This window comes from Vulpes vulpes, chromosome 11 (assembly GCF_048418805.1).
Source record: "Vulpes vulpes isolate BD-2025 chromosome 11, VulVul3, whole genome shotgun sequence".
In the NCBI taxonomy this organism is placed as follows: domain Eukaryota; kingdom Metazoa; phylum Chordata; class Mammalia; order Carnivora; family Canidae; genus Vulpes; species Vulpes vulpes.
The window spans coordinates 85,845,319-85,855,866 of record NC_132790.1 but is presented as its reverse complement, the minus strand read 5'-3'; the positions used below and the strand labels follow the sequence as shown (position 1 = coordinate 85,855,866).

General features: G+C 42.9%; 1 protein-coding gene across 1 annotated transcript; it reads left to right on the top strand.

Annotated features, from left to right (window-relative positions):
- The first annotated feature begins 308 nt into the window (after positions 1–308).
- Positions 309–1,022, top strand: LOC140594381 (proline-rich protein 23A-like). The gene has a single exon (XM_072725351.1). The coding sequence runs from the start codon at positions 309–311 to the stop codon at positions 1,020–1,022; it is 714 nt and encodes a 237-aa protein (XP_072581452.1).
- The last annotated feature ends 9,526 nt before the right edge of the window (positions 1,023–10,548 follow it).

Genomic DNA, 10,548 nt, shown 5'->3' with positions numbered 1-10,548 from the left:
GGCCTCGGAAGGGGCGGGGCCTCGCGTGACATTTTGCGACTCTGGTTCCGCCGCGGCCTCTGAAATACCATTGGCTCCGCTCCGTCGGTGCGAAGGACCTGCGGTTCCAACGCCGCCCGACGCCGGGCCCTGCACCCCCGCTTGCGCCACCAGCCCCCGCCCCGCGGGCCTCCCGGGAGGCGCCCCCGGAGTCCCGGGCACTCGGGCCGCGGCGCCCCGCGCCCCCCGCCGCCTCCCCTGCCGTCCAGACCTGGCCCCGCGTGCGGGACCCAGGCCCCGGGAGCGCCGCCCGCAGCGCCGGCCCGGTGATGGGCAGCCGGCCCCGCAGCCCCAGCGCCCAGCCCGAGCCCTGCTGGGGACCGCCGCGCGGAGGACCCGGCCCGGCCAAGCGCCGCCGCAGCCCGGAGCCCGAGGGCCCGCAAGGCATGGAGGGGCCCCCGGCCGCCGCCGCCGGCGCGCTCGCCTCCGTGGTGGTCCTGGCCGCCGGCTCCGCCCTGCAGCTGCTCCTGGACGACGTCGACCTGGTGCTCGAGCCCGAGCCCACGTCGGTCCTGCAGGTGTCCCTCGGGGGCCTCACCCTGCTGCTGGTCCCCGAGGCCCTCCTGCGCGCGGGGGGCCAGGGCCACCCGCCTGCCGGCCCGGAGCAGGGCGCCGTCCCGAGCGCGCCCGGGCACCCAGCCGCCGTCCAGCACGAGGCCTTCTGCGCGTCTGTCCCAGACGTGGCCGCCCAGGAGGAGGCCTGTGCGGAGGACGCCGACCCCGAGCTCCCGCCGCCGCGGGCGGGCCCCACGGCCGGCTGGGCGCCTGAGCTGCGGGCCTGCGCTGGGAGGGTGGCCCCCGGCCCCGGCCCAAGGAGGCTCCCTCCTCTCCGCTACTTCGACCTGGACCCCCACCTCCTGGAGCCCTTCCCCGGCTCGCCACTCCGCCCTCTGCCGCCCTCTCCGAGTCCAGGTCCCCACGTGCGCCCCCAGCGCCCTCCAGGACCCTCCCCCAAGGCCCGGAGACGCCTGTTCCCGGAATGAAGGGCTCCCGCAGTCTCTTGCCACCCAGCGAGCCCCTTCAGAGAGTCTTCTGACAGCGGCTGCGTGTACCTTGCACAACTTGCAAGAATCATCAAGGATAAATAACGGACAGATGCTCGTTTGATGCTCTTTTGGCCCACGTGTCCGTGCTGGTTTATGACAAGCTTGCCATTTTGACTTTTATGGTGGCTGTAGACGCTTTCGGGGAATCTAACAAATAAGTATATGTGGACAGATGTTTGTTGGTTACAAAACAAACACAGAATGAGAAGCAGTGATTGTGTGCCTTCCTTTCTTTAATTGAGAAGGTTATGAAATGTTTTAACTATATTGCTAGGTTGGGGGGATTTTCCCCAAAAGAACCAACTTTTTTTTCCATTATTTGCTTCCAAAATATTTTTAAGAGAATTCTCCTGTGCTGGAAAAGTTTATAATTCTAAAGACTCTGTTTTGAAAGTCTAAGATCCTAAATATATTTTGTACATTGTTACTGGCATATAGAAATACTTTGTGATGTTGATCTGGTATCCAGAAAAATTATTTAATTTATTTAATGGCTTATCTGTAGAGTATCTTGCTTAACTAATAAAGACAATAATACTTCCAAAATAACGAGAATATTATCTCTTTTTTTGACAAGCCTCTTATATTTTATTTTTCCTTGGTTTTTTTAATTGGCTATTAACTCCAATTCCAGGTTCAATAGTATGGGTGATGGGGGCATCCCTATCTCATGGCTTGTATTAATGCAAGTGTTTCTAAATTTTACCAGAAAGCATGATATTTTTCATGTGCATGTTTGGTAGATAGCCCTTATGCTGTTGAAGAAGTTAGTTTTTAGTCTTTCTAATCATGAAAAAAATGTTGGACTTCTGTTTTGTGTATTTGGACTAACTACAAAGGCTTTCTCAAATTATTATAAATGTTGGCAGTAATTGTATGTATACATAAAATATCTACATGGAACCTTTGGGTCATTGGGTACATACAGAAACCTGCCAACAGAGCAAATGGGACCAGGCTTGGGGCTTCAAGGACTTTAAACCCTGGATGCCCTCCTGAGTACTTGAGAAAAGAAGGTAGAAAGGGAAAAACAGTAACTGCTGGGTCACTTTAAGGGTTTTTTAAGTTAAATTTTAATGCAAACTCTTCCGTATCATAGATGACTTCTGTATTTCTTTGTTTAACCGATTAATGGGATGATATGCACCTCCTAACAATATTATATCTTTGCCTTTCTGCTATTCCATATTTTTTGATACAATTCTAGTTCTACACTGGGTACTTTTTTTTTTTTTACACTGGGTACTTTTTATTTGTTTTTGGTTTTGTTTTGTTTTTACAAACAACCATATACATACAACTTCTAATTTTAAAATACCATATTTCTGCAGGCTTACCTGATAACGAAATAAATTATTCATGATAAACTTGATGTCAACAAGATGTTCCTTTTCTGTTGAACATTAATAATTACAATTTAGATTTGCCAACATGCTTTGCCAGTGTCTTTGCTCACCTTCTGTTCTTGGATTCCACTACTTTATTCTGCCGTGGTTTTCCTTCTTACCGAGGTACCCTCTTTAAAATTCTTTCAGGGGATGCCTGGGTTGCTCAGCAGTTGAGCCTTGCCTTTCGCCCAGATCCTGATCCTGGAGTCCTGGGGTCCTGGGATAGAATCCTGCATTAGTCTCCCTGCAGGGAGCCTGCTTCTCCCTCTGCCTCTGTCTCTGCCACTCTCTCTGTGTCTCTCATGAATGAATGAATGAATGAATGAATGAATGAATGAATTCTTTAAAAAATAAAATTCTTTCAGTTGTGGCCTGTGTATAAATCTTAGTTTTGCATGTCTGCAAATATTTCAATCACACCCTCAATCCTGTGTAACATTCTAGTGAGAAGTGGAATTCTAAAATAATTTGAGGCACCTAGGTGGCTCAGTCTGTTGGGCAATCAACTATTGATCTCATCTCAGTTCTTGATCTTGGGGTTGTGAGTTTAAGAACCATGTTGACCTACATAACCCTGATGGGCTACATATTAGGCATAGAACCTACTTTAAAAAAATAAAAAAAAATAAAATAAGGCCTATACTTTCTCATTACTTTAAAGATATTGCTCTATTATTTGCCTTGCCATGTATTGTTGCAGGTGAGAAGCCTTCTGTCATTTGTATTGCCACTCCTTTGTAGGGATTCTGTTTAGGATTTACTTTAGCATTTTTCTTTTTTTTTTAATAAATTAATTTTTATTGGTGTTCAATTTACCAACATACAGAATAACACCCAGTGCTCATCCCGTCAAGTGTCCCCCTCAGTGCCCGTCACCCATTCACCCCCAACCCCCGCCCTCTACCCTTCCACCACCCCTTGTTCGTTTCCCAGAGTTAGGAGTCTTTATGTTCTGTCTCCCTTCCTGATATTTCCCACACGTTTCTTCTCCCTTCCTTTATATTCCCTTTCACTATTATTTATAATCCCCAAATGAATGAGGACATACACTGTCCTCCGATTGACTTACTTCACTCAGCATAATACCCTCCAGTTCCACCCACGTTGAAGCAAATGGTGGGTATTTGTTGTTTCTAATGGCTGAGTAATATTCCATTGTATACATAAACCACAGCTTCTTTATCCATTCATCTTTCGATGGACATCGAGGCTCCTTCCACAGTTTGGCTATTGTGGACATTGCTGCTAGAAACATCGGGGTGCAGGTGTCCCGGCGTTTCATTGCATCTGAATCTTTGGGGTAAATCCCCAACAGTGCAATTGCTGGGTCGTAGGGCAGGTCTATTTTTAACTCTTTGAGGAACCTCCACACAGTTTTCCAGAGTGGCTGCACCAGTTCACATTCCCACCAACAGTGTAAGAGGGTTCCCTTTTCTCCGCATCCTCTCCAACATTTGTTGTTTCCTGCCTTGTTAATTTTCCCCATTCTCACTGGTGTGAGGTGGTATCTCACTGTGGTTTTGATTTGTATTTCCCTGATGGCAAGTGATGCAGAGCATTTTCTCATGTGCATGTTGGCCATGTCCATGTCTTCCTCTGTGAGATTTCTCTTCATGTCTTTTGCCCATTTCATGATTGGATTGTTTGTTTCTTTGCTGTTGAGTTTAAGAAGTTCTTTATAGATCTTGGAAATTAGCCCTTTATCTGATATGTCATTTGCAAATATCTTCTCCCATTCTGTAGGTTGTCTTTTAGTTTTGTTGACTGTATCCTTTGCTGTGCAAAAGCTTCTTATCTTGATGAAGTCCCAATAGTTCATTTTTGCTTTTGTTTCTTTTGCCTTTGTGGATGTATCTTGCAAGAAGTTACTGTGGCCAAGTTCAAAAAGGGTGTTGCCTGTGTTCTCCTCTAGAATTTTGATGGAATCTTGTCTCACATTTAGATCTCTCATCCATTTTGAGTTTATCTTTGTGTATGGTGAAAGAGAGTGGTCCAGTTTCATTCTTCTGCATGTGGATGTCCAATTTTCCCAGCACCATTTATTGAAGAGACTGTCTTTCTTCCAATGGATAGTCTTTCCTCCTTTATCGAATATTAGTTGACCATAAAGTTCAGGGTCCATTTCTGGGTTCTCTATTCTGTTCCATTGATCTATGTGTCTGTTTTTGTGCCAGTACCACACTGTCTTGATGACCACAGCTTTGTAGTACAACCTGAAATCTGGCATTGTGATGCCCCCAGCTATGGTTTTCTTTTTTAAAATTCCCCTGGCTATTCGGGGTCTTTTCTGATTCCACACACATCTTAAAATAATTTGTTCTAAATCTCTGAAGAAAGTCCATGGTATTTTGATAGGGATTGCATTAAACGTGTAAATTGCCCTGGGTAACATTGACATTTTCACAATATTAATTCTGCCAATCCATGAGCATGGAATATTTTTCCATCTCTTTGTGTCTTCCTCAATTTCTTTCAGAAGTGTTCTATAGTTTTTAGGGTATAGATCCTTTACCTCTTTGGTTAGGTTTATTCCTAGGTATCTTATGCTTTTGGGTGCAATTGTAAATGGGATTGACTCCTTAATTTCTCTTTCTTCAGTCTCATTGTTAGTGTATAGAAATGTCATTGATTTCTGGGCATTGATTTTGTACCCTGCCACGCTACCAAATTGCTGTATGAGTTCTAGCAATCTTGGGGTGGAGGCTTTTGGGTTTTCTATGTAGAGTATCATGTCATCGGGGAAGAGGGAGAGTTTGACTTCTTCTTTGCCAATTTGAATGCCTTTAATGTCTTTTTGTTGTCTGATTGCTGAGGCGAGGACTTCCAGTACTATGTTGAACAGCAGTGGTGAGAGTGGACATCCCTGTCTTGTTCCTGATCTTAGGGGAAAGGCTCCCAGTGCTTCCCCACTGAGAATGATATTTTCTGTGGGCTTTTAGTAGATGGCTTTTAAGATGTCGAGGAAAGTTCCCTCTATCCCAACACTCTGAAGTGTTTTGATCAGGAATGGATGCTGTATTTTGTCAAATGCTTTCTCTGCATCTAATGAGAGGATCATATGGTTCTTGGTTTTCTCTTGCTGATATGATGAAGCACATTGATTGTTTTATGAGTGTTGAACCAGCCTTGTGTCCTGGGGGTAAATCCTACTTGGTCATGGTGAATAATTTTCTTAATGTGTTGTTGGATCCTATTGGCTAGTATCTTGGTGAGAATTTTTGCATCCATGTTTATCAGGGATATTGGTCTGTAATTCTCCTTTTTGGTGGGGTCTTTCTCTGGTTTCAGAATTAAGGTGATGCTGGCCTCATAGAACGAATTTGGAAGTACTCCATCTCTTTCTATCTTTCCAAACAGCGTTAGTAGAATAGGTATGGTTTCTTCTTTAAACGTTTGATAGAATTCCCCTGGGAAGCCATCTGGCCCTGGACTCTTGTGTCTTGGGAGGTTTTTGATGACTGCTTCAATTTCCTCCCTGGTTATTGGCCTGTTCAGGTCTTCAGTTTCTTCCTGCTCCAGTTTTGGTAGTTTGTGGCTTTCCAGGAATGCGTCCATTTCTTCACTTTAGCATTTTTCTTAACTTTGATATTCTACAGCTTCAATGTGATGTGCTTAATGGGAGAAATTTTTCCTGCTGCAACTCAATGAGCTTTTTAAATCTAGAGAATTAACTTTTTAAAAAAAAAATCTCAAAAAAGAATGAGTCATCATCTCTTGGGCCATTGGATCCGTCTCCATTATCTGGAACTTCTAACAGACAAATGGTCATGCTACTTAATCAGTGCTCTTATCCTCATGTCTCTTAGTATCCATATTCTGTTTTTGTGACCTTTATGATAACCCACTTTCTCTCTTAAAATTCACTGATTCTGTCCTTTTCTATTTTCAAAATCTGTGTATGTTCTTTATAAGAGAGTATACATTTCAAATGCTGCATTTTTTCCTTTTCAAGACTTCTGATTGTTTTTTTTTAATATCTACCTGCCCTTAAAGACATGAACAGAAATCTCACAGAGGAAGACATAGATATGGCCAACAAGCACATGAGAAAATGCTCCGCATCACTTGCCATCAGGGAAATACAAATCAAAACCACAATGAGATACCACCTCACACCAGTGAGAATGGGAAAAATTAACAAGGCAGGAAACCACAAATGTTGGAGAGGAGGTGGAGAAAGGGGAACCCTCTTGCACTGTTGGTGGGAATGTGAACTGATGCAGTCACTCTGGAAAACTGTGTGGAGGTTCCTCAAAGAGTTAAAAATAGATCTGCCCTATGACCCAGCAATTGCACTGCTGGGGATTTACCCAAAGATACAGATTCAGTGAAACACCGGGACACCTGCACCCCGATGTTTCTATCAGCAATGGCCACAATAGCCAAACTGTGGAAGGAGTCTCGTGTCCATCATAAGATGAATGAATAAAGAAGATGTGGTCTATGTATACAATGGAATATTACTCAGCCATTAGAAACAACAAATACCCACCATTTGCTTCAACGTGGATGGGACTGGAGGGTATTATGCTGAGCGAAGTAAGTCAATCGGAGAAGGACAAACAGTGTATGTTCTCATTCATTTGGGGAATATAAATAATAGTGAAAGGGAATATAAGGGAAGGGAGAAGAAATGTGTGGAAAATATCAGAAAGGGAGACAGAACATAAAGACTCCTAACTCTGGGAAACGAACGAGGGGTGGTGGAAGGGGAGGAGGGCGGGGGTGGGGGTGACTGGGTGATGGGCACTGAGGGGGGCACTGGATGGGATGAGCACTGGGTGTTATGCTATATGTTGGCAAATTAAACTCCAATAAAAAAATATATCTACCTGCCTTATTTCACAACTTTTAATCAATACCATATAAACTTTTTTCTTCTTTAATGAATACCTCCTCCTTTATCTCTAGGAAAATTTAAGCGTTCCTATTTTAAATTATGTATCAATTAGCTCAATAATTGCAACAATTGTGCTTTTGATCAAAACAATGAATACCTTTCTGCCTTCACCTGGAGGGGACAACAATCTACCTGGACAGTCATGTCCCAAGAGATCACTAGTGCCCCCTCCTACTTTTCCCAGGTCCTCAATCAAGACTTAAAAGATCTAAATTTCCTTTGTGATTTAGTCCGAATACAATGTGTAGATAATCTCCTACTTTGTTCAGAGAACAAGGAAAGGTGTAGAAAGGATTACATTTAGTTCCCCCAGCCTTAGCATAAAAGAAACATAAAGTTTTAAAAGATAAGTTATAATTTTGCCCAAGTACTATCCTTTATTTAGAACATGGCCTATCTTAAAAAGGAAAAATGGTCTCTCCTGGTAGACTAAAGACCATCCAAACATATCCTAAACCCCTCACAAAGAAAAACTGAGAGTATTTTTTTATTTTAACTGGATGTTGGCAAACATCCAAACAATTGGTGCCAAATTTTTCTGAGATTGAAACACCTCTTTTTGAATTGACTAAGTCTTCAGACAGAAACTCTCACCTGGGGAACACATATGCGAACAGGGCTTTACAACCTGAAGAAGGCCATTCAACAGCCTCTTTCTCTAGGCATCTCTAACTACAAAAACCTCTTGTGTCTATTTGTGCATAAGCAACCTAGACAAACGCTTGAAATTTTAACTCAACTTGATGAGAACCGTCAAAACACCATTGTTCCAGAAACTGGAAGCAACTAAGATGTCCTTCAACAGGCAGAGACAGGTAAACAAACTGTGATATATTCATACAATGGAATAGTATTCACTGATAAAAAATAAGAAATGAGCTAACAAGCCACGAGAAAACATGGAGGAACTCTAAATGCATATTGCTAATTGAAAGAAGCCAATCTGAAAGGACTACCTACTATATGAATCCAACCATGTAACATTCTGAAAAACTATGGAGACAGTAGAAGGATGAGTGGTTGCCAAGGCTCAGAGGGAGGCGAGTAAATAGGTGGAACACAAGGGATCTGTAGGGTGGTGAAACTATTCTATATGATATTACATGGATGCATGACATTATGCAATTGTCAAAACTCATAGAATTCATAGAACAACACAGGGTGAAGTTTAACATGAACTATGGACTTTAGTTGTTTATAATGTATTAATATTGTTTTATTAGTTGTTTTATTAATTGCAATAGCATACCATAGTAATACAAGAAGTTAGTAATAGGGGAAACTATATGGAAGAGCTGTGGTATATGGCAACACTGTGCTATGTGCTCAATTTTCCATAAATATAAAACTGTTCTAAAAAAGGGGGCACCTGGATGGTTCAGTGGGTTAAGCCATAAACTCTTGATTCTGGCTCACGTCATGGTCTCAGGGATGTGAGATTGAGCCCTATGAGCTCTGCACTCAGTGCAGAGTCTGCTTGGGATTCTCTCCCTCTCCCTCTGCCCCTGCACGCCTGCTCATGCTCTCTTCCTCTCTCTCTCTCTCTCTCTCTCAAATAAATAAATAAGGGTGCCTGAGTGGCTCAGTCAGTTAGGTGTCTGCCTTCAGCCCAGGTCCAGATCCCAGGGTCCTGGAATATAGCCCTGAATCAGGCTCCCTGATCCACAGGGAGCCTGCCTCCCCCCACTTCCTCCCTCTGTCTCTCATCTCTCATGAATAAATAAACAAAATATTTTTAAAAATAATAAACGAAAATAAAATCTTTTTAAAAAGCTGTTCTAATATATATAGATAGATATTAGATATTAGATTAGATATTAGCTATCTAAGAAAGAGGTGCCTGGGTGGTTCAGATGGTTAAGTGTCTTCCTTTGGCTCAGGTCATGATCTGGCAGTCCTGGGATCAAGCCCCATGTTGGCTCCCTGCTCAGTAGGGAGTCAGCTTCTCCTTCTCCCTCTGTCCCTCCCACCTGCTCATGCTCACTCACACATGCTGTCTTCCTCTCTCTCTCAAATAAATAAAGAAATCAAAAATCTTTTTTAAAAAAAAAAAGTAAGGAAGAAAAACTCCATTAGAGAAGTTAACTTCAGGGACAAGATTTTTTTGATGAACATACATTTAAAAACAAGTTGATAGCCTAATGACATAAAGGAAGTAGAAAACTGCTTGATGTACAGTAAATGAGGACTTTGTTAGAAGTCCATCAGAGGCAAGTTCTATATATCACTAAAATGGCCAGCTCAATTTTTATCTACTATCCCAACCTCTAAATACAATCAACCACAAACATTGCTTATTATAGCCTCACCCTTGACCCACCTGGAAAGGTTTGTCCCCCTTATCTTAGGGTGATAACTGTCCCTGAAAAATTTGAAGCTTCTGCTGAACTAGCTCTGGCCTACCCACATGACTTTATGGTTCCCCATTCAATACAGATATTACCACAGACAGAACACATGCTTTTCAACTGGCCAACTAATAACCTATGAGATGCTATTACTCTTTCCTTCTCACATCACAATTCACCACTGCAATACTCTGAATCCTGCCACTCTCCTCCCCTACCAAAAGAAGAGGAACCTCATTATTATCGTACCTCAGGGAATTCTCTGTACCTCACTCAAATTTATTAGAGACTCCTATCAACAACCTGACCTAATATTATTTGTTGATGGATCATACCTTAAAACTGAGCCTATAGGTTATTGAGTGGGATATACTATCACTAATCTAAATTCTCCTTTAGAATATAGTCCTCTACGTCAGGTAAAGTCAGCCTAGATGGGCAGAGCTTATTGCACTTACTATAATTAGCCAAAGGCCAGAAAGTAAACATACACAGCAGGTATGCTTGTGTAGTAGTATGTGACTTTGGAATGGTTTGGATACAAAGGGAGCTTCTCATCTCTGCTGGTATCCCCTCAAAAATGGACAAGTTAAAGGACTTTTCAATGTACTCCTACTGCCTAGAGGTGGCTACTAGAAAGGCTGAAGTCCATGCAAAAATAGATAACATGCAAGCTAAAGGAGATGACCTAGCAGATCATTATGTCAAATAAACAGCCTTAACCAAAGCCATGAAGGTATAAATCCCTGGAGGGCTCAAACATGCCATTATAGAATATAAACAATAAGCCCTAAAAAGGAAGAATGAAAATCTGATTGTCCATTTCA

What these genes read in the sequence shown, in the direction of transcription:
- LOC140594381 (XM_072725351.1), top strand. Translation starts at nt 309, where the DNA reads ATGGGCAGCCGGCCCCGCAGCCCCAGCGCCCAGCCCGAGCCCTGCTGG.